The sequence below is a fragment of the Nothobranchius furzeri genome, chromosome 12, assembly GCF_043380555.1.
Source record: "Nothobranchius furzeri strain GRZ-AD chromosome 12, NfurGRZ-RIMD1, whole genome shotgun sequence".
Taxonomy (NCBI): Eukaryota; Metazoa; Chordata; class Actinopteri; order Cyprinodontiformes; family Nothobranchiidae; genus Nothobranchius; species Nothobranchius furzeri.
In genome coordinates this window covers 13,054,958-13,079,020 of record NC_091752.1, presented here as the reverse complement: position 1 = coordinate 13,079,020, position 24,063 = coordinate 13,054,958, and the positions used below count along the sequence as shown (strand labels likewise).

Below are 24,063 nucleotides of genomic sequence, written 5' to 3'. Positions count from 1 at the left end.
CAAGAAGGACGGGTCGCTTCGCCCTTGTATTGATTACAGGGGTTTAAATCAAATAACGGTGAAGGACAAGTACCCGCTCCCTCTACTTTCGTCTACCTTTGAACCTGTGCAAGATGCCACCGTTTTTACGCGGTTGGATCTCCGCAATGCATATCACCTGGTCCGAGTCCGCCAAGGTGACGAATGGAAGACAGCTTTTAAGACACCCCTGGGGCACTTTGAATATTTGGTGATGCCCTTTGGCCTCACTAATGCTCCAGCGGTGTTTCAGAGACTCGTGAACTCGGTGTTGGGGGACTACATTAATGACTTTGTATCTGTATATCTTGATGATATCTTGATTTTTTCTAGGTCCATTGATCAACACCAGAAACATGTTCGGATGGTACTCCAACGGCTGTTGGAGAACAGACTATTTGTAAAAGCCGAGAAATGTGAATTTCATGTTTCAGTAGTTAAGTTTCTTGGTTTTGTTTAAGAAAGTGGACGGCTGAGGGTGGACCCAGACAAGGTCCAAGCAGTGACTGAGTGGCCTACCCCTGCCACCAGGAAACAACTGCAGCGGTTTCTTGGCTTTGCAAACTTTTACAGACGGTTTATCCGCAACTTTAGCCAAACCGCAGCCCCTTTGACAGCTCTAACCTCTGTTGTTAAGCCCTTATCCTGGTCTCCAGAAGCCGAAGCTGCATTTAGGACTCTGAAGAGGAGGTTCACCGAGGCCCCAGTCCTCTCCAGACCAGACCCCAAGCGGCAGTTCACTGTGGAGGTGGACGCCTCTGACACCGGGGTTGGTGCAGTCCTCTCTCAAGTATCCCCAGAAGACCACAAACTTCATCCGTGTGCCTTCTTCTCACGGCGCTTGACACCCACCGAGAGCAGGTATGACGTGGGGGACAGGGAGTTACTGGCAGTAAAACTGGCTTTGGAGGAGTGGAGACATTGGCTGGAGGGGGCTGAACTTTCATTTATCATTTGGACTGATCATAAAAACCTGATCTATCTCAAGGAGGCAAAGAGACTGAACCCTCGACAGTATAGATGGTCTTTGTTCTTCTCCCGCTTTAACTTTGTTTTGTCCTATAGACCAGGATCAAAGAACACAAAGCCTGACGCTCTGTCTCGCCAGCACTCCTCTGAAGATGAGACGGCTCCTAGCACCATCTTGCCTGCCTCCTGCATCGTTGCTGGAGTAACCTGGCCCATAAGAGATCAGGTCCTGGAGGCCCTTGAGGTGGACCCTAGCCCAGGTAACGGACCCTCCAACAGACTGTTTGTTCCCCAGGCACTACGAGGAAAGGTTATTCACTGGGCCCACACCGGGAGGTTCTCAATCCACCCTGGAGTAGGACGTACTGTGGCTCTGATCAGGCGATCATTCTGGTGGCCCTCCCTCTACAGAGACGTGAAGGAGTATGTGTCGGCCTGCCACGTCTGTGCCCAACAAAAAGGTACCAATCAGTCTCCAGCAGGCCTACTCTGTTCCCTACCAGTGCCGTCCCGTCCTTGGTCCCATATTGCCTTGGACTTTGTTTGTGGGTTGCCACCTTCGCATGGTTTTAGCGTCATTTTAACTGTTGTGGACAGGTTCTCCAAGGCCTGTCATCTGGTGCCGTTAAAGGCTCTCCCTACATCTGCCGTCACGGCCCAGCTTTTAATTAAACATGTCTTTCGTCTGCATGGGATCCCAACAGAGATCCTCTCTGACCGAGGGCCCCAGTTCGTGTCTCGTGTCTGGAGGGAGTTTGCCACCGCCTTGGGAGCCCAGGTGGCTCTGACCTCGGGGTTTCATCCGCAGACCAACGGACAATGCGAGCGGATGAACCAAGAGTTGGGTGCCATGCTTCGCTGCGTCTGCGCCACCAACCCATCCACCTGGAGTGAGCATTTGGCTTGGGTCGAGTATGCCCATAATAGCCATGTCTCCTCCGCCACAGGTCAGTCTCCCTTCGAGTCCTCCCTCGGATATCAGCCCTCTCTGTTCCCCCTTCATACAGATGCCACCATCACCACTCCTCAGTTCCTTCGTCGGGCCCGCCGCACCTGGATCACCACGAGGTCGGCTCTTCAGCGGACCGCGGAAAGGAATCAGCGACTGGCTGACCGACACCGTCGTCCTGCTCCCACCTACTCTCCTGGTCAAATGGTCTGGCTGTCGTCCAAAGATGTCCCGCTGAAGGCGACCACCAGGAAGTTCTCTCCTAGGTTCCTTGGTCCCTTCAAGGTCGCGGCGGTTCCTAGTCCAACGACGGTGCGGTTGGAACTCCCGTCGTCTCTTCGGATCCATCCCGTGTTCCATGTTTCCCTGGTCAAACCCGTCGTTTCCAGCCCTCTGTGCCCGGTTCCGGCTCCGCCCCCTCCTGCTCAGCTCTACAAAGGGGGGCTGGTATACAAGGTTCGGCGCATCCTCGACTCTCGACCCCGTGGTCGGGGTCTTCAATATTTGGTGGACTGGGAGGGGTACGGCCCGGAGGAACGCTCCTGGATTCCCCGGTCCAACATCGAGGACCCCTCTCTCATCTTGGACTTCGAGGCCTCCAGATCCGGTGCTAGGACGCCGGGGGGCGTCCGTTGAGGGGGGGCACTGTCATGTTCCTGGGCAGAGGTGAGTCACACCTTCTCCTCTCACCAGACTCTAACTTAATTCTCCACAGGTGAGGAGCAGGGGGAGCGGCAGCTGCAGGAGATTTCCCAATCAGGGACGCGGGTTCAAAAGGAGGATGGAGAGACATCACTTTGCCGGATGATTGCACCAGTTTAGGTAGCACCAGCCACTCAACTCTGAACTTTGATCTTGTTAATTCGTGTTTTGACTCGCCTTCGACTAGTGGATTTATGACCTTGGATTGTATTTTGGATTTGGAATTGGATTATCCCTTACGCCTGTTTTTGTCTCACTCAGGATCATCTCATCATCTACTCACCCTCGCTGTCTTCATTTTCTGGAACATACTCATCACGTCCCATCCTCCTCCGCCGTTCCTGTTTGGCTTTCCCTCTGCTACCTCACCCTCCTGGATCTCTCATCCTCTGCCCAGCGTCCTCCCCGGCTTCCCCTCCTCTCCTGATTAACCTGAGCACCTCAGAGACTCGAGCCGCATTGCTCATCCCACAGGACTTCCCTGTGCTGTTTCAGTTCCCGTTTTTATAATAAAGACATTTTACTTTACTGCTTTGGACTACGTGTGCTGATTCTGCATGTCTTGGGTTAGACACTTACCTCGAGCCATGACAATGATATTTCATACATTAAATTACACCTTGCATATCCACACTTGGTTCAGAACTAACATCACACCACCAAACACTTCTGACATTATCTTTACAGGGAAGATTTTCTAGTGGCTGGTGTTGAGGCCTTAGCTGATGACCTAAATTTGGATCCTTTTGAAGAAAGGTAAATTTGTTCATGAGAAGTCTTGCCATATACGCAGGAAATTACTGCTGTGCAAAAAATATAAAAACACAATAGATAAGCACATATAGGTCATTTTATATATTTATTTATGTTGTGAAGTGTCAATTCACAGCAGATTGTTGTTATTTGCAGAAATAATTAATGACAGATGTATTAGGCTCCACATTTATCTCTTTAGAATCAGTACCATTTCAGGTGAGTTCCAGTATTTGTCTTTACGTACAACAAATATTATTGTGTTGTCTGTAGTTTCAAATCCATGGATCTAGCTACGGATGCAGTCCAAATTGATGAGGACCAAGCAAACAACTCAACAGTGTGTGAGTTGCAATGTCTTCTTATCTAGGGGTGGGCAATATAAACGATATAAGGTAGAAATGATATAAAATTGGATAATGATAGTTTTTGGCTATATCGCAATACGGCGATATTGTGATAACACATGACGTCACTAAGATGTGCACCCTGCTGACAATGGGACAACAGAATGGCGGTGACTGCAAGCATGGAGTGGGCGGAGGAGGAGGCCTATATGCCTCAAGTGGCATATATTTGCCACATGAGGATATCTAAAAGCATGTCAATTTGACATTTATAAACAGATGAAAAAATATATCGCAATATATATCGTTACTGCACATGCTTCAGATTATATCGCAATATAGATTGAGGCCATATTGCCCAGCCCTATTCTTATCTACACTCTTTTTTTAAACTCCAAAGTCTTAAAACAATATATTAATTCTACTTTTATTTATTGTTTTCATAACAGAATAGAACTGTTATGAAAACTTTGTCAGGCTGACGAAGTTTGCAGCCGCAAACAAAACGTTGCAGGTAAATAAAACCCTTCTATGTTTTAAAAAGAACTAAAAGATGGAATTGTTGTTTTATCCTTGTTCACAGGCTGGGATCCTAAAGGGAATTTCCATCCTACTTGTGTGGCTGAATGACATCTTCAACCAATTTTGGTACATCTGCCAGAAAGCACAACATCGTGATATGTTTAATGTAAGTATTGTGACATCTTTTGGACAACAAGACAACAATGCACATTGACATAATTACCTTTCTTTTCATAATAGTGCCAGCTCTCGTGTTTCTGTTGGTGAGCGCTTCTGTCACATGTAAAGTTTTCAAATAAAACTTATTTTTTCTGTTAGGACATGTGGGTGGGTGTGCTTCACCATGTCACAGGGAAGCATGAATGGACCTGTGGCAAATGTGACCATGGACCACTTGATGCAACGACCAGTGATAAAGAGCTCATGGTGCCATGATCTCCACCACACGAGGCTCTTCAACGAATCATGTTCAACAGACACTGGTTGAAGGATGTCACCAATCTGACCTTTAGGTATATTAATAACATTTTCATAAGCAGAAAAGCTAAAGTGTCAATATCAAAGCTGACAATTTACATATAGAAATGACAATTGTGGGTGAAAAGGCAATCAAACGTGTGATTCCTAATAATCTATAAAGTTGTAGCTTTTGTTTTTTTACAGGTCAACTTCAGAACTGGAGAGTTTCCAGAACTGCATTCTCATGTAATCTATGTATGATCTAATGCTGCTGTTCTCTCTCCATAAAGGCCCCAGCTACGTGAAGCATCAAAAGACAGGAATGACTTCTTTCATGCACACAGATTTATTAGAAATTAAGAAAAAATACTATGTACAAATGCAAATAACAGAACTTTTTTGTACATAAATAAAAATAAATATACTGCACAAACTGTTTATTTTTGGGTGAAAATGCTGTCTTCAGCTAAAGTTATTTTGAGGTATTGTGCTGTTTTGGAACTACTGTAGTTGTAGATAAACGGTTTGGATTTTTGGGTTAGGGTGTCCTCAGTCAGGAAGACGGTGTCCTGACGTCTCTTGCCGAAACTCCAGGATATCCAGCATCACCCCTGGAAGACGGGTCACCACTCTCGAGAATATAATCTCTCTCCTCCTGGCTCAGGTGTTGTAAAGCTGTCTAGAAATTAAAGAGCATATGTTTACATGACTAGATTCATATCTCCAGTGAGTGATGTTTTCGTTTTTGGCATCTATTATTTTATTTGATTTTTTTACACAAATGGCTACAACCAACCTGCATCTCAGCTATACTGGCAGCTCTCAGCTGTGCAAGCCGGTCTCGGCCCTCTTCTCTTAAAGCTGTTCGCTGCCTACCCCGGCGCCCTGGTCCTCTTGAAGGAGCTCTGGACCTCAACCTGCTGCCCTCACCCCTTGAGCGTGTCCTTCCCCGACCCTCGGAGCGACTTTTTCCTCTCCCCTTTCCTTTAGCACCTGGTCTCAAACTTTCCCACGACACATCAAAGTCTGTGGCAGGCTCGGGCACTTACTCCTCATCTGAACTGTCTTCCATCACTGCTTCCAATATGAATTCCTGAAAATCAATGACAGTAATGGAAAAATGACTATTACCCTGTAGGTCTTGTTGATATTATGATTTTATTTTGATGCATTTTTGAACTAAACATTGATATTTATGTTCTTATTTACATTGTGATGCCTGTCCTGTAATGAAATTGGTTTCACAAATGATGTCAGTGACTTGAAATTGGATGTTCTTACATGATGCATAAACAATAACATTAGCTTGTTAGTAAGCTTAGTGCAAAATAATAACTGTAATTGGTCTAAAAACATCAGAAATCACCTGCTGCCACAAAGCCTTATGCTGATAAAGTAGCATCATGTTACTGTCTTGCTCGCCAGTCACAAAACTGGCTTATGAATATTTCATAGGAAGGAGCACTTGCTTTACATCACGAGTGTCATGGCTAAATTAAAAAGCTAATGTTGTCATGGAATTTTACAAATATTAGACTAAAGTAAAAATGTTACTTACTTCATCGCTCGACACGGTGCCTTGTTCGAGCCGCGCTCTGGCCGTACATCACTGTAACTTTTTTTTTTTTCTAGTGAAGAGTTTGTGCGCGCTCTCGTGCCGGGCTGCAGTTACTCACAGCGCCGAGTGCGTCGCTAATGAGTTTCGTTTCTTCATCCTGCTCCATACTCCTTTAAGTTAGTCTAGTTTTAATTTGTTTAGTAATAAATCTTTAAACTTTTAAAACCTGACTCTCTCTTCTGTTGTCTCTGAATTAATACGAAGTGTTACATAATCCCTGCAATAAAAAGTTCCAATTTTCTGGTTACAATAACCTCACAGATCCATAAGGTGGATTTCATATTTGCTATGGAATCTTTTGTCTTATGGCTTATTAAATAACATGCAATTTAAATAATTACAGCCATAATGGCAAAGGTGTTATAAAATAATGTAATTGTTGACTAATGTGGGAAACACCAGACTTCCTGTTTCAGACGCCTCTGTGCCTGAACGCATTGGTACAACCAATAGGGAATTAGAATGGTAGATGTTTAAGATTATTATCTTAAATGTGATTTCCAAACTGTATGGAACCATCATCCTGCAGAGAGAATGAATATTTACATGGAACCCTGTCCACTGAGGAGGAACTCCCCATAAGTTCACTCAAAGGTCAGAGTGTGATGTCTGGAGAGCCCCTTAGCAGGTTAAAGCCAGAGTCCCTCCATAAATATGTGAGTGAGGGATGTCAAACAGAAACCAAGTTTGTGTTGGCTCAGGAGTTTTGATCACAGCATTCCTAGTTTTAATGACATGATGGTGTCTGAAGGGCATTTGAGGTGATTCCAATAAAATCCACATCCTTTAGATCATGTCCTCAGAGCCCTAAAAGTGGAAAAGGGAGGAATTTCTTTGTACCATGCAGTGGTGGACCATCCCACAGGTGACCTGGGTGGCTGCCTAAGGTGCCTAATGTTCTAGGACTGGCCCTGGTACCTCCACTTCATCATGAAAAAGCTGAACTGACCCAATGAAAGAGAGAATATTTGGGAAGGAATGGGCAAACTGAACCTGGACAAGGTTCAATAATTAACATGAAGCAAAGTGTCTCCTCATTAATCCCAAAGCTAATCTGCAGTTGGAGGATTTGGACACGTGGCTCTAGTCCAGCTGTGCGTAATCATAGAATAAAACTCTGCTGGAACAAGCTTTGGTTCCCAGTCATCACATTCCAGACGTTCAGCATAGCAGCTGAATCAGGACAGGAGAAGCCATCAACCAGCCAGCTAGAAGACAGAGTAAGGAACAACGTTTTTATGCTACAGACTCACCACTGAGCGGCTCCATGAAGCTAACGTTTCCATGGGCGTTGAAGGCCAGAGTGTCTGGTGTGATGCACAGTGTGTAGAAGAGGTGGGAGGGTCTGATGCTCTGCAGGGCCAGCACACACTCTGCACACACAGCCCACACCTCCTCCTCACAGAGGCAGCTGTCCCGCAAAGAGAGAAGGTCTGCCAGGGAAACGTTCTCCTGTAGGAGGAAAGACACATCACACGTCTACAGCACCGGGGTTCAGACCTGAATGCATTCCCCAAGGAGCTCCGACCCTGTCAGTCATGCACAGCTCTAAACCGGACCACAGTTAAATGATGCTTTTAGGCTCGTTCCTGCTGCAGATGGACAAAAGCTTTCATTTAAAATCTCAGATAAAATCATCTGAAGACTCTTCATCAGAAAGAGAGCAGCTGTGGTTCGAGTTAGAAGGTCAGGACACGCTCCGTCTCACACAGATGCTTTGAAAGCAGATTTTTTAATAGTTAAACACAAAAATAAAGCTAAATCAGCAGCTTAGATGTAAACGCGTACAGCAGAAGGCATGTAGGAGTTGGGTTTCAGTGGTACGCTTGTGTTTCAGTCTTCATGCCGTTAGTGTTAAGGTCATAGGAACCAGGATGGATGTGTCCCCCCAACATGAAAATGGTTTCTACGCCCTTGGTTGGTGTTCAGTGGCAAGAGACCTCCATCCGGTGACCTCATGGTCCGTCCTACTGTTCCTACTGTTTGCTTTGTGATCTGAATCCTGAAGCATCAAAGCAAATCCTCGTGCGCTGCTATGATACTCCAGGAGGAGCGAGGCAGGCTTGGAATTGAACAGCTTGCTTTTTGAAACCCTAAAAAAGCGAATCGCTCTTGAACTGACGAATATAACCAATTCACTAAAAGATGGCACCTGTCCGCCTCCTACAGTTTGGCATCTGCTCTCATTTTAATAATAGATTTAGAAAATCTGTATTTTCTCCGGAACATGAACATTTGTTCCACTAAGCACAACCATGAACACACACACACACACACACACACACACACACACATTTTATGTAACTGTGTGAACCACCCACTCCAACACGCAGCATCATCTGTGATCCAAGCGGCACCCTCTTTCCAGAACAACGCTGTGCTTGGATTAGTACAGAAGATTTTGTCCTCTCAAAGAGAAAACACGATGACTGGCCTCTACTCAGACGGAGGGTACCACAAAGCAATCGTTGTCAACGTGTGTGTCCAGCCTCTCATTATAAAGATAGTTTGCAGGTAGATTTCTGACACAACTGCATCATCTCTGGCAGCAATTGGCACCATCAATGGGGACTAGAACTACTTTTCTTTAATCAGGAAACTAGAGGTGCTGAAATAAATCGATTCAAGTCTGAATCGGGATTCTTATTTATAAAGATTCAGAATCGATTCACAAAGGTTCAGAATCAATTCCAGGAACTCAAATGTTTGAGATGCACTTTTTTGATCTTTGTTAGGAGAGTCAGTACTCCGTTTACTTTTGTGGTCCCATAAATTGAGATGATTTATGTTTGAATCTGCTGATAAGAGGGCGCTTGAATGTACTTTTTTCCATACTCATTAATTTGAGATATTCTCATATTTATTTTCTAAGTTGATAAGTGAGTACTCAGGATTACTCATGAGTTTATTTGAAGTTATTGATAAATGAGAGAAAACATTTTCCTTTGTACGAAATCTGATGCACTTTTTTTTAAACAGGTTGAGGACTCAAATGTTAAACTTGTTTCCACACATACTTAAAAAGTATTTGACTGTATTACTTTCAAAGCTACTGTTAGGTAACTACAGATTTGTTATATTTTACAAGGTAAGCAAAAATAAATGTTGTCTTTTGGTCAAAAGATTGTGTCTGTTTAGTTTTAGAATCACTTTATTTTACCTTGTAAATTTGCATTTTTTTTTTAGCATGACCAGTTTTAAAGTCAAATAAAAATGTCCCATAGCTTTAAAGGGACTTTACGGAGTTTTGAATTTTTATGCTCGCGATTGCCCCCTCAGGCCAAAAGCATAACGGCAGCTTCAATAGTAGGCTCGTGCACGAGGCGCGCATGCTCTACGTGCACACTCCTTAACGAAAATAACAGCTGAGACAGTCCCGTGTGTGTGTGTGTGTGTGTGTGTGTGTGTGTGTGTGTGTGTGTGTGTGTGTGTGTGTGTGTGTGTGTGTGTGTGTGTGGCCCGGAGGACAGAGGACAGGAGAACGTGCAGCTAATTAATTAAATAACTTGGTTCTGTACCTTTCTCCTCAGCACAGCTCACAAAGGTTTATGATGGGTCAGTCCTCCTGCATGCTCAGATCATTCCCTTCCCTTGCTTAAAAATTGTTCCAAAATGAAAGTTGAACCCACATCTTTTTTATCTGTGAATTCAATGCCGTTCGGCTAGTCTAAAATAAAAATTTGGGCATCTTACTGTAAAAAAATATACCATTAATGTAAAAAATAAACTCTAAATAAACCATGTTCACATCTAGAATCGAACCCAGGTCTCCCGCATGAGAGTCCGATGTCTTACTAGGTGAGCTAAAGTGCCAGTAATGTCTTTTGTGTCTGTAATATTTATATCCTTGATGACAGCTGAAACAACGTTCAAAGAACGGTTCGGAGTGAAAATGGCTATTTTGTTGCTAATTTGCAGGAAATATCTAGAAGAAAGTAGCTAAGGGTCCTCAGAAATGTAGCTACGTTCATCACTAGGCGTTAGGAACAGCGACAAAGTCGCTGAGTTGGCACAACCTCACTCTCTGCTGCTAAAGCTACTGATAGCAAATGCTACGGGCTATGCCTGAGCGTGAACGCGCATGAAGCAGCCTGCTTGACCCGAGCATCTTTCTTTTTCTGTGATTTTACAGCAAAACAGGCAATCACAGTAAAAATGCCAGGGCTCATTCTACAGGACCAGGGCATTGCAGGAGAATGTATGAAGAAGAAATTTATTATTTCTATACATGTTTTGGCTGTCAGACTTCCACAATGCCCCTTTAACTAACTTGTACAACAAAGTAGTTAATCCTAGAACTGACACTCTTTGTTAACATTGATTGTGAATCGATTTAAATCGAGAATTGATTGCAAAGCGAATCGGCACACCGAGAATCGGAATCGAATCAAATCGTGAGTTGCTTTAAGATTCACATCCCTACAGGAAACCCTCTGAGCGTCTGCCTAACATATGGAACTTTGTTGGATCCCTGTTAGACGGCCAAATACCATCCCATAATAAAGCCCAACACTGGGAAGACTGCCTTGCACTGCCCATTTGGTCGGGATGTGAATATTAAAACAGACTCTTACTTATTGCCTGTTAATTGCGATGGCTCTATGATGCTTCATGAAGCTAGAGGCGAGAAAAGTTTATGATGGGTCAGTGGAGGTAACGTGATCATGCTGCACATGTGCACATCATTCCCTTTCCTAACGCCCGGAGCGCAGGCCAGGCAAGATCAACGACACAGTTGTACAGAAAGTAGCTAAGGGTTATCAGAGACATTGCTCAGCGCTTTTGAGGAATTAGAAATAGCAACAACTCTGCAGCGCAAGAGTAAACCGCCATGGAGGAGCAAACATTTATCTTTCATTATCGTTTTAAACTCAGGTCGTTATTGAGATTCAAATCAATAAATCAAGCGGCTCTACAGAGCAGGTCAGAGACGGCCTTTGGTACAAGACACCCTGATAGGCCTTTACTGAACAACACCACCTTAGTGCATCATCTGATTGTTAAAAGGCTCTTTAGAAATAAAGTTTGATGATGAACAACACAGAAAAGGTTGTTCAGAATTCTGGAACTCCGTTAATGTTTGTAAGTGGAGATGAGTGGTTGATGTGATCAGGTGGTGCAGAACACAATCTGAGAGCAGAGAAGAACCACTTCAAGCAGCATCAGCTCAAGAATAGGCATACCCTGGAGAACAGTGCAGGGGAACACTATCTCTCACCCTGCTCAAGCTGAATGTGTTGCCCTACATAAGCTCAGCTGCAAGGCTCATATACCGCTCAACTCTGGGAGGAAAAAGGAGGCAAACAGAGGCATCGGCCAATGTTCAGATTGACACATTTATTAAAGTTAAAAGTTAAAGTTAAAGTCCCATTAGTTGTCTCACACACAGGTGTGTGTGCGAAATTTGTTCTCCGCATTTGACCCATCCCCTGGGGGAGCGGTGAGCTGCAGACACAGCCACGCTCGGGAACTATTTGATGGTTTAACCCCCCAATCCAACCCCTTAATGCCGAGTGTCAAGTAGGGAGGCATTGGGTCCCATTTTTTTCAAAGTCTTTGGTATGACCCGACCAGGAATCGAACCTGTGATCTCCCAGTCTCAGGGCGGACACTATTAGGTGCCAATATGAATATTAACAGCAGGTTCAACAAGGGCATGAGCTCACCTGGCTGGGAAAGTGTCATTCGTCCAGTCTAGGTGGTTATTTGCTCCTCAGACACGGTTTTCCAGCCAAATGAGTCCCCTAACCTGATTGGTTCATAATCCTGAGACTACAATTAGGCTGCTCAATAAAACAGAGCTTCTTTATTCTGCACATGGGCACGCTTCTCTGTGGAAAGCTGGACCAGATCAGTCATCTGACGAATAAAGCTACTCTCTGCTGATAAAGGCAGACCTCTCACCCTACTGCTGCCAGACAGGAAGTTGTTCCATCTTTCCTTTACAAGCAGAGTTCCCTCCAAAGGAATGAAGCTAATACACCGACGCCTGCTGCTGCGCACGGTCCACCAAGACCCTTTCAACAGGCAAATGTCCCAAACTCTTAACGTTCGGGGGGTTGTTCGAGTCAAACATGCTGTGCTTACTCTGTTGTTGAGAAGGAAAGAAGGGAGGATACCGCTGGCCAAACTGATCACTACAGTTCAAGGGTCAAGTCTAACAGGAATCACCATCTTTATTACTACTCAGCCAAAACACAGATGAGGAAACGACTTGTCGTTTTGGAATGACAGGAAAATGTCTGAGCCCATTTTAGATTATAGCTGTTAGCTCATAGCTCTTTCTGAGCCATTTCTCCAAACACAGGCCATTCAGGAAGTATTTCTAAAAAATAACCTGAGAAAAGATTTTAACACTCTTCAGGAGAAACGTGGCGGTGGAAACCCATTTCAGCTAAATGCTGTGCTTTAATTCATATGGAGAAGTTCTGGTTCAAAAGTAGCCACACACACACACACACACACACACACACACACACACACACACACACACACACACCATTAGAACTTTCTCCACCATCCTTGGCTTGTGGTTCTTTTTCCTTATCAAAAACAAGAAAGAGACAGGTTTTGTCCAAACTCAGCGGGGGGCATTTATTTACACAACTCATCCATACATCACCAACACTTCATGGGGACAGCGTCCAGCTTCGATCTAACCACCTCGGCTGGAGATCCTTCTGCAAAAGCCCCCTCTCCTACACCACGCAGCATCAGTTATACTATTCAACCCCCACCTCCCTTTTGATTCTGAGAAATGATGGGGTGCTACTTCCACATCCTAATATGGTCAAAAGTAGTTGAAACTTACATAAGCTGGACAGATCAACATGTTTTTGGAGCATGTACTCAGCAGCTGGGCTGCCTGATAAACGGCTGGCATTGATGAGCAACATGTCAACATGCACGTACACAAAACACTGCTTTTAGCTCCTACAGGCTCACCTCATCCTCCAGCAGAGGAGGAAGATGTTCCGGATCATAAAAACCATCGGGCTCTTCATCCTTGCGCAGGTACGCGTCCGCAGCTCCACCACCGGAAGTCTCCATTGCACCAACTTTGATCTCCTCAAACGAAGCAGTGGACTTCAGCGCAGAAAGCGGGACTTCTATGGCTGAGCTCTCAAACACAGCTCTCCGGTGGGGGAACCTGCCTGGGAATGCTGCGGGCTGTCAGCCAAGCGTGGATGCGGGACAGAACGCAGCAATGCATCCGAAGCGAATCCCGCAGCGTGTTCCAGCTGATTGGGCTGGAGACATCACGAGGCTCCGCTGGCAGCAGGACCTTCCAGGAGATTAGTTACAGTTGGCTCCACGCCTCCGCTGGCAGCGGCCAATGACTCATGATCAGCTGTCAGGGTCTGGCTGTTGTCCAGCTCTTATGTCAGCCTGAAGCTGGAGGTGTTCATCACCACCACCCAGAGCCAGAGCCCTGCTGCGGTTAGCTGGGACGCACTGGGACTGATGTGACCCTGTGGTCTAATGTGGGTACTGCAGCCCGCTTTTCTAAGCAGCTGCCTATCTCCAAAGTCAATGGGCAATCAGGCGGGGTTCACCCTGGACAGAGAGCCAGTCCATCGCAGCCCACTAAAGAAGTTACTAATCATCTTGAGGTCCAGTTCATAAAATATACAATATCAACATCACCATTACATCTGTGGCTTTATACAATTAAACAAATCACACATTATTCATACAGATCCCGTTGTATAACCTTATGGGTTCTAAACAGTTAGGTGGAACCACTGCTTTAACAACATTAATGATTTTTTAAAGAACGCGCACCCTTTCATTCTCTGATATGTTGGGAACTATAGTCCAGTCCTGAGATGCTCTACAGACGGCCGGTTTGGCTGTTTTACATTATTTCAGTATCACATGCATGCCTAGTACCAACACTAGTACAGTGGGTGTGTCTCTGGTCAGAGTAAATAAACTTTTCAAAAAGGATTCTGGTAGAATTTTTGAATAAATATAAGTTAATTAGAATAAATGATAATAATAAATTACCCACACTTGTACAACCCTTTTCAGAGTCAGCAGACTCCAAAGTGTTTTACACTACAGTGTATCATTCACCCATACACACACTGATGGTGATGGGCTACTGTACATCAGTTATTCTGCAGTGCAGCTATTATTAGAGGCCTTGGTGCACTTCAGCAACACCAGGAGCAAACAAACAGCCTTGTTCTAGACAAGCTGTTTCGTAATAAGTCAGCCTTGTTACTGCAGATCGTATGATAGAACAACATTCTGTCAAGACTCCCAATCCTTCAGCCTTCATGCTGCACACCTGGTCCCCTCATCAAGCTCCTGACAAGCCCTGTTTCCCTGGCAACCACAATCAGCTTTATCCACTTCACCTGCTCCTGACTCCTCAGCTCATCACACACACCTGCTTCCCCTGCTACATAAGAACCAGCCATCCAGCCATTCACTGCCAGATTATTGAACGCCATTTGCTAGTAAATCTTCCAGCCATTCTCCCTGCCTGCCTGATCCCAGCCTCCGGACCTCGTTTTCTCGCCTGACCCCTGCCTTGTACTCTGCCTGCCATCACGACCCTAGCCTGTCCTCTACCTCGTCTCCAGCCTGTTCCCTGTACCTGCTTGTTCGATCTGGTTTTGACCCTCGCCTCCTCTCCAACTCTATCTCCTGCCTCGCCCTCTATGGTAACGCCATATCTAATAAAGATTTTTAAGGAACTTTACTGTGTTTGGCGTCATTACGGGTCTTCTGAGTTCTATTCGTGACACATTCAGTATGAGACAACACCACCACGTCCAGAACAGGAGTAATAAAAGAGGATTACAGTATTATATATATATTATAATGCTGTAATAATATTATCTACATGATATGACCATGATGACCCACCTTAGGACTCTACTGATGAACTTGCTCTAGTGCAGCGCTATTTGTTCTGAGTATAAGCTGAGGGTTGCTGTGCAGATGCTGAAAAGCATTCATTTAGTCTTCTTTACATTTAATAATCATATAGTTATAGTTAACCCATTTAGTGAGTAAATCTATCTCCATTTCTAAAACTCTTGATATTTCTCCAACACTTGAACCAAACATAGTGAAGTCATCAGCGTACATCACAATGGAAGGTGTAAGATGACAAACTAGTATCTTATAATAATAATAATTATTATTAATATTATTAAGCTACAGGTGTGAGGTGACGAGCTAAAACTAATGCAGACTAAAACTAGAAAACTAACTGAAGGTGGCCAGCCTGGACTTACTAAGTATATAAAAACATTTAGCAAGGAGAGGGTGAGGTAAGAGCACCGCAGTAACATTCCCGGAGCTCAGGAATTTTTTTCATTAGCCTCTGACAACTCCATACGGGGCGACGTTGGCACAGGAGTTAAGTGTTCGCCTCGCAATCTGAAGGTTGCAAGTTCGAGCCCCGCTCAGTCTGTCACTGTCGTTGTGTCCTTGGGCAAGACACTTAGCCCACGTTGCCTGCTGGTGGTGGTCGGAGGGACCGGTGGTGCCAGTGCTCGGCAGCCTTGCCCCTGTCAGTGTGCCCCAGGGCAGCTGTGGCTGCATTGTGGCTCATCCCCACCAGTGTGTGAATGTGTGTGTGAATGGGTGAATGACTGATTGTGTTGTAAAGCGCTTTGTGGGGGTTCCAGGACTCTAAAAGGTGCTATGTCAAATACAGGCCATTTACCTTTTTTTTTTTTTAACCATACATTTTCTATAAACTGCCCACTCCAATCAGCAGGCACCCGAAAATCCTGAATCTTAACCATACATCTTCTGGGTCCTCAACGGAAAGAAGGGAAAGACACATGATTCCAGGAATGCAAAATATATCCCACCGGTGTGACCCACGCAGGAATATAGAGCTCCCTCCTCCGTTTTGAATATTGTAAAAATATCATCAATGTTTTTCTGTGACCAGTTGACCAGATTCATTATTTTAAAAATAGAATTTACCTTAAAAGATTCACAGCATATAAGTGTGGCTGAAGTCTAGGTCTGGTGTGGCAGCTGGACCTGGTGGCTTATGCTGAAGCTGGAGCCGGGGCCAGGCTAGATGGTCTGAGCCTGGAGTCTAGGCAGGGCCTGGTGGCTAGTGTTGAGGCTGGATCCTGGGTCAGGCCAGGTCGGTCCTGGTCAGGGCCAGATTAACACTTTGTTGTACCCTGGGCAACAATATTCAAGGGCCCCATCATCACGACCCGAGGATCACCATAATATGGTCACATACAGAATATTTTACTGTAATATGCAGTAAATATACTCAATACTTGAATGCCTGATGTCACGTAAGCCGCTCAGGGTAACCTTTGACCCACCTCATGTGGACTGACCAATGAGGAGAGGGTCTTAACTTGAGGCCCTCTCTTCATTGGTCAGTCTGCATGAGACTGACTCTCAGCCGCTCTCAACTGACGATCAGTCATAGGCAGCGAAGCGTCTCTGTGCGGTGCAAAAGCCCGGGTGGACAGTTAGTTTAATGTAGGGTGACCATATTTCCATTTCCAAAAAAGAGGACAGGGGATCTGTGCCTATGACGTCACACTATGGCAACGCCACACAAACCACACTGGGACCCATTTTTTGTAAGAACTAAATTGATATCATATTCTGCCAATGATTCGCTGGAGTTTTTTTTTTTTGACAATTAAAATTGCGCCCACATTTTCAAAGTTAAACACATTTTTTTAACAATGGTAGTTTCTGCTTCAGCCCTCTCCCCCCTCCCCCTGCGCAGCGGCCGCAAACTCACTGATTTGCCTGCAGCCTCTCAGAGTTCCTGCTGCTCTAAACATTAAAATAATTATTTCATTTTCTGTTCCTCACTTGATTAACTTCAGTGGTGTCTGTTTGTTGCAACCACCAGGTACAAAAACTAACTTGTTTTATCTGACTATTTTTCTGTCCTGTCTCTGTTTATTATCTTCCTGCATCTCCTCTCAATCCTAAAGAGAAACTAGGCTACTACCTGCCTTCATATATATTCACCTCATGAGTTACCTTTGAACTGCAGTTCTAAAAGATCTACCGACCGCAAAAACAGCGGGGTGCTCGCCGGCCGCATCAGTGAGGTGTGTCACCGGAGGACAAAACAGGTGATACGCCCCGCTCCACAGCAGCGAAACACATCAGGCACAAATAAAAGACAGAAAATTAGTTTTTGAGGTGGCGACACTTAATGTGATAACGTTACTGTGGCCATGCTCAGGACGCAGATGTCTGGAGCGCGTCAACAATCAGAGCTTTGCATGTGCACGCTGGTTAAGGTTAGCATGGGGTGAGGGGAAGGTTAAATTGCAAGAGGGTAAAAGTCACAATTTGGTTAAATGTCCGTTTTACGGCGGGTGTTAGTACCGACACTCTGGCACAGCGCGTTGCCTCCCGACGCTCAGGAGCTCATCACCTGCTGTCTTTTCCGAGGACTGCATCTTGCCAGTTATTATCACGTGACAGCGACTAGTCGATGACAGGCATAAAAGGTCACTACAGAGCAGTGAGGTCGACTAGTTCATACAACCCCTAGTGTGTGTGTTTGTGTGTGTGTGTGTGTGTGTGTGTGTGTGTGTGTGTGTGTGTGTGTGTGTGTGTGTGTGTGTGTGTGTGTGTGTGTGTGTGTGTGTGTGTGTGTGATCTTACCAACAGATGGCCATTAGGGTCAAAAATCTCTGGGGGTGCAATTTTTGAACGAGTAATTGTGAGATTTTTCAACCTCCTACAAAATGTCCTGTCACTGGCAACGAGTGAAAAGGTAGGTGTGTAAAACAACGTCTATGAATGGTGAAACTTTTGGAACTTTTAAATCAGTAAATGCATTTTGTCCTCACAGGGTCCCGTAGAAGGAAACATCACATCTAATATAGCGTCGCCTGGAGACAAAGGCCTATCCCAACACTCGCCATGCGGTGTTCTGCAAAGTGCACTTGGAGGAAGTGCGCTGTAAGGCTTCGAGTGCGTAGTGCACAAGTGTGCAAATAACTGCTGAATTGAGACAGGCGGCATTGGGTCATCGATCGCAACGCATGCCAGGCTGCTGGTCACGTCACTGTCCTAATGAAAAGAAAACTTTATTAACAACTTTCAAACAACCAACCAACCAGTTATTTGAAATAAATTTACATTAATTGCTGCTTTGTCTAAAACATTCAGAGCATCAACTAGTCGTCCTAAAATGAACGACTTCCATTAGAAAATACATATTTTTCAGAAAAGGCGCTTGAGCCTTTTCTGTCGCAGCAATGGATTGTGGGTAATACCAAGGGCGTAGGAACGAGTTTAAAATTGGGGGACACATTTTGGAAATCTAACAAATCTGTTGTAGGTCAATATGTAGGTCAACCTCACTGAAAAAAATACATTTAATAAATATTTCTGATTCTAACGAGTCACTCTGATTGTTACATTGCTGACATGTGTTGGTAAAATTGTGAAGGATGGGGGTAACATAAGAACTGGCGGCGGAGTTTAAAATGGGTTTATTTGTACAAAAAGGTATTAAAAACAATCAAAACAGATTTCTCTAAAAGGTTAACATTACAAAGCAAATTATCAACTATAAAACACCTGGTAAAAACTTATTTTAAAAGCTTTAACACAACGGAAGGTGTTTAAACCCGAGGTCAGTAAAATAGCCACAGACAAAGTTAACCTTAAAACCCAAACACACAAAAGATCCCACTGGATCCTCCCGAAACTTCTGACTGAGTTAAAAACTATAAACGTTCAAAATTCAAACAAATCCAAACGAACAGGGTTTGAAACTAAACAAAACCTGGAGGACAGCAGAACCCCTGCACTGCTGCCTCCCAGACTGCTGAAGGCACAGCCTTTTTATACAGGTGTTGGCAAGCAGTGAAGATTCCTTGCAGCTGTGCACCTCAGCAACCCAGGAGAGAGGAGGCGGAGGTGCGGTGATTCTGGCTGCTTCTCTCCACAGGCCAGCCTGGCATCCGTAACACCCCCACACATAAACAAAAGAAAAAGGATAGAAGTTAGTGAACACACTACCTAACTTTTAAAACTTTCTCTTAAAAACACTGGAGGACGGGGGGACTCTCAAAGGTGGGGGCGAAGACTCTCTGAAGGACAAAGGGGCGAAGACTCTCTGAAGGACAAAGGGGCTAAGACTCTCAAAGGGAGGGGGCGGCGAAGACTCTCAAAGGAAGGGGGCAGCGAAGACTCTCAAAGGGAGGGGGCGGCGAAGACTCTCAAAGGGTGGGGGGCAGCGAAGACTCTTGAGGATGGGGGATGAAGACTCTTGAGGATGGGGGATGACGGAGACACTGGAGGATTAAAAGCAAGAGACCCCAGGTAAAAATAAAAACAGGCTATTAAAAATCCCTAATCTTCATGCACTTTGCGGGCGGACAGATTAAGCACATGTGCTGTTGCACATTCTGACCAGCAAAGGGAGGGGGTTAGCCACTGCCCTTCCTGGGGTGCTCCCGAGATGGTGAAATAAATCACCAACGCTAACCCGCTAGGTGCAACACCTGAGCCTGCCTGTGGGGGTCATCTCTGGGTCCTTTTATGCTTGGCTGGATCCTCCTGCGGGGGCAGGGCCTCCAGGTGCACCCGCCAGTGATCCATGACTTCATCTGCTTAAAACCTTTAAAACAAACAAAACACCATTAAAATACCACCACCAGGGAATTAAATGTTCCTTCACGGTCTGATGTTGTGTTAAATCCTGGACGAGCCCCCATTGATGTTACATCCCCAACATGTGTTGGTAAAAATGCAAAGAATGGGGGTAACAAAAGAACTGGCGGCGGAGTTTAAAATGGGTTTATTTGTACAAAAAGGTATTAAAAACACAAGCAAAACTGATTTCTCTAAAAGGTTAACATTACAAAGCAAATTATCAACTATAAAACACCTGGTAAAAACTTATAGTAAAAGTTTTACTGCACTGAAGGTGTTTTAAAATCCTGAAGTTGATAAAAGTCTAAAAACATTCTACTGACTAAAAACACCCGGTAAAAACTTATTTTAAAAGCTTTAACACAACGGAAGGTGTTTAAACCCGAGGTCAGTAAAATAGCCACAGACAAAGTTAACCTTAAAACTCAAACACACAAAATATCCCACTGGATCCTCCCAAAACTTCTGACTGAGTTCAAAACTATAAACGTTCAAAATTCAAACAAATCCAAACAAACAGGGGTTGAAACTAAACAAAACCTGGAGGACAGCAGAACCCCTGCACTGCCGCCTCCCAGACTGCTGAAGGCACAGCCTTTTTATACAGGTGTTGGCAAGCAGTGAAGATTCCTTGCAGCTGTGCTCCTCAGCAGCCCAGGAGAGAGGAGGCGGAGGTGCGGTGTCACACTGATTCAGCAGGACTTGGTGATTCTGACTGCTTCTCTCCACAGGCCAGCCTGGCATCCGTAACACTGAGTGTTTCATGCAGGTTGAACACGAACATAGTCTCCTACACCTATCTCCTGCATTAGCTTCTGACAGACAATCTGATAGACGGTGAAACTCTAGGATAGGAAAAGCCTGACAGATATGACTCAGGGCGTAAGGCAAAACCCAGAAAGACAAGTGAAGGATTATACTACATACTAGAATCAACACTGTTGCTATTCAGTTGTAGATTCTGAGAATGACCAAGCAAAATAATCTATGAAGCTTATATCATGTATAAATATCCAGGATACTTATATAATCGATCTAAGTTCATGCACCAACCTGTTTGGTCTATTTTTAATCCAAAGATTAATGTTTAATTCAAGACAATAAAATTTAATAGCAAAAGTTTATTTTTGAATCAGAAGTTAGGAATCTTTGCTTTTTCAATAACCAGAAATAATTATACCTTTCTGTGTTTCATTTCAAAGAATGCGGCAAGTTTAAAAACGAAGAATTTATTTCTAACAATTTTTAAACTTTACGATTTGAACGACAATTATAAATGACAATTCATGGATGACAATTTAATGACAATTTTTAACTGCTTTGATATTAAACTTGTTTAAAAAGGCAAACCTGTGCCTGGATGAAAGCTAAATGAAAATACGAGTTTGGAGGCGTGAATGGATCTCTCAGAAGGTTTCTTTCAGAGAGAGGTACACGTTCTGGGTTGGAAATGATGGTTTTTGCAGCTAACTGTTGTTTACTTAGAGAAAACAGAATCAAACGCATTCTGTGTGCTGCCTCACCCAACAGGAAACCCTCTTTGTGGATCCGGAGATCAAGGAGGATGTTGTCCACATCCAGGGTCCAGGGTACTCGGTCCGGTAGAGAAGACACGAGTGAAACGATCCTCTGGTCTAGAGATGTCGCCCGATACACAGTGTCGAGCGCTTGGCTTAACTCTGACGGAGTTTCTCGTCTTAACTTAACTAAAAAATCAATAACTCTGGAGGGAGTTTTTGCGTCAGCTGGCTACAGTTACGTTCATTCAAAGCTTATTCCATCAGCGCGACAGAACAGCAGGTGAAGGTTAGGGACGGCCGTTCCCTGATCCGCCAGTGATGGTGGTGGGTTCACAAACTCTGAAAGCTGCTGCAAGTTAGTTTACAAAGTCCTCAGAACACACCCACTCTCAGCAAGAAAGCTTTGGTCATGCGTCAAAAACATGTGTTGGCAGTTACTCTTTACTCTGGATAAACTCACTGTGTTAGATGGACAAGGTGGAAGGTGACCTTCTGATTTGCTGAACACACATTATTAACCATAATCATAATAATCATTATTATACCCGAAGCATAATAATTCATTTCAGTAATCAAAATACATTTATACTGAACCAAGTGATTATTTATGATGATTATAATATTATTATTTAATTATTATCGTGAACTTGAAGTGTCCTTCTTCTGGGATGGAACAGCAGCAGATAACGATGATTCTTTAGCAGACGTCAGGGCTCCTGGGTTAATCTGTGGATTTAAATGTTACTGTCTGACCCAGCTTGGTAAATGTGACCTTTGCCACAAATTAGAGCACCTTCATCATGCTACACAAGAAAATAACTTTTATAGCCCAGTTCACTAACATTCTTTTTCTTTTTCTTTTTTTTGATCGGGGACCCATGAGCCAACCAGAAGGGGAGGAGACTTAGGCTCCCCATGAGCCAGATCCAGGTGATTACTGGCCAACGTGGATGTTTTAATTATAAAAAAGCTGTTTTTGTGTCAGAACTGTTTTATTTTTATTTAATAACATGAATGTAGGATATATTATCTTATTCATATGGGTAGAGATGTGTAAACAGATTTAATACAAGACTAAGCTGTGAATATTCAGTCTGAATTGATCTGACTCTTATCAGAATATTTTAAATTACATCAGCCAACAATGCTGACCAACAATCTGAAAAATCTGTTTGTTTCTGACTGAATGAAAAAAGAAATAATTCACTCACAACAACAGCTGGAGCTACATTATTATTTAGACGGCCAAAAGAAAAAACAGCACCAGAATGCAGAGTTTAACACTTATTTTTCTAATATGTCTAAGGAAGCGTGTCCAGAATGTATTTTATTCTTAAGCTGTGCTGCCCAGCTCTACTTGTTATGGGATTAAATACATGTGTTCACTTATTATCACATTCAAATCTTCCACTCATCAGCCACCTAAAATCATCTCACTCTTCACTGTAGCACCTACCTGCACCTCAGCAGGTTTGGCTCTCCCTGACTCACCCTCAGCAGGCCTGGCTCTCCCTGACTCACCCTCAACAGGTTTGGCTCTCCCTGACTCACCCTCAGCAGGTTTGGCTCTCCCTGACTCACCCTCAACAGGCCTGGCTCTCCCTGACTCACCCTCAGCAGGCTTGGCTCTCCCTGACTCACCCTCAGCAGGTTTGGCTCTCCCTGACTCACCCTCAACAGGCCTGGCTCTCCCTGACTCACCCTCAGCAGGTTTGGCTCTCCCTGACTCACCCTCAGCAGGTTTGGCTCTCCCTGACTCACCCTCAACAGGCCTGGCTCTCCCTGACTCACCCTCAACAGGCCTGGCTCTCCCTGACTCACCCTCAGCAGGCCTGGCTCTTCCTCACTCACCCTCAACAGGTTTGGCTCTCCCTGACTCACCCTCAGCAGGCCTGGCTCTTCCTCACTCACCCTCAACAGGCCTGGCTCTCCCTGACTCACCCTCAGCAGGCCTGGCTCTTCCTCACTCACCCTCAACAGGTTTGGCTCTCCCTGACTCACCCTCAGCAGGCCTGGCTCTTCCTCACTCACCCTCAACAGGCCTGGCTCTCCCTGACTCACCCTCAGCAGGCCTGGCTCTCCCTGACTCACCCTCAGCAGGTTTGGCTCTCCCTGACTCACCCTCAGCAGGTTTGGCTCTCCCTGACTCACCCTCAACAGGCCTGGCTCTCCCTGACTCACCCTCAGCAGGTTTGGCTCTCCCTGACTCACCCTCAGCAGGTTTGGCTCTCCCTGACTCACCCTCAACAGGCCTGGCTCTCCCTGACTCACCCTCAACAGGCCTGGCTCTCCCTGACTCACCCTCAGCAGGCCTGGCTCTTCCTCACTCACCCTCAACAGGTTTGGCTCTCCCTGACTCACCCTCAACAGGTTTGGCTCTCCCTGACTCACCCTCAACAGGCCTGGCTCTCCCTGACTCACCCTCAACAGGTTTGGCTCTCCCTGACTCACCCTCAGCAGGTTTGGCTCTCCCTGACTCACCCTCAACAGGTTTGGCTCTTCCTCACTCACCCTCAACAGGTTTGGCTCTCCCTGACTCACCCTCAGCAGGTTTGGCTCTCCCTG

The 24,063-nt window shown here is 44.9% G+C and overlaps 1 protein-coding gene across 19 annotated transcripts in view; it reads right to left on the bottom strand.

Annotated features, from left to right (window-relative positions):
- LOC107375783 (kinase non-catalytic C-lobe domain-containing protein 1) overlaps nt 1–15,357 on the bottom strand; it is a 116,896-nt gene extending 101,539 nt beyond the window's left edge. For 4 of the 19 annotated variants that reach the window (XR_011515655.1, XM_070542275.1, XM_070542277.1 and 1 more), the window contains exons 1-2: nt 13,283–15,357; nt 7,591–7,789 (exon numbers count right to left, since the gene is read on the bottom strand). Coding sequence is in view for 14 of the 19 variants with exons in the window: in XM_070542275.1 (XP_070398376.1) it covers nt 7,591–7,789; nt 13,283–13,387 (304 nt within the window). In the remaining 5 variants the exon portion in view is untranslated. The remainder of the gene's footprint in view (nt 1–7,590; nt 7,790–13,282) is intronic. The other 15 variants (XR_011515659.1, XR_011515656.1, XR_011515657.1 and 12 more) reach the window with 7 other exon arrangements.
- Nucleotides 15,358–24,063: the final 8,706 nt, after the last annotated feature.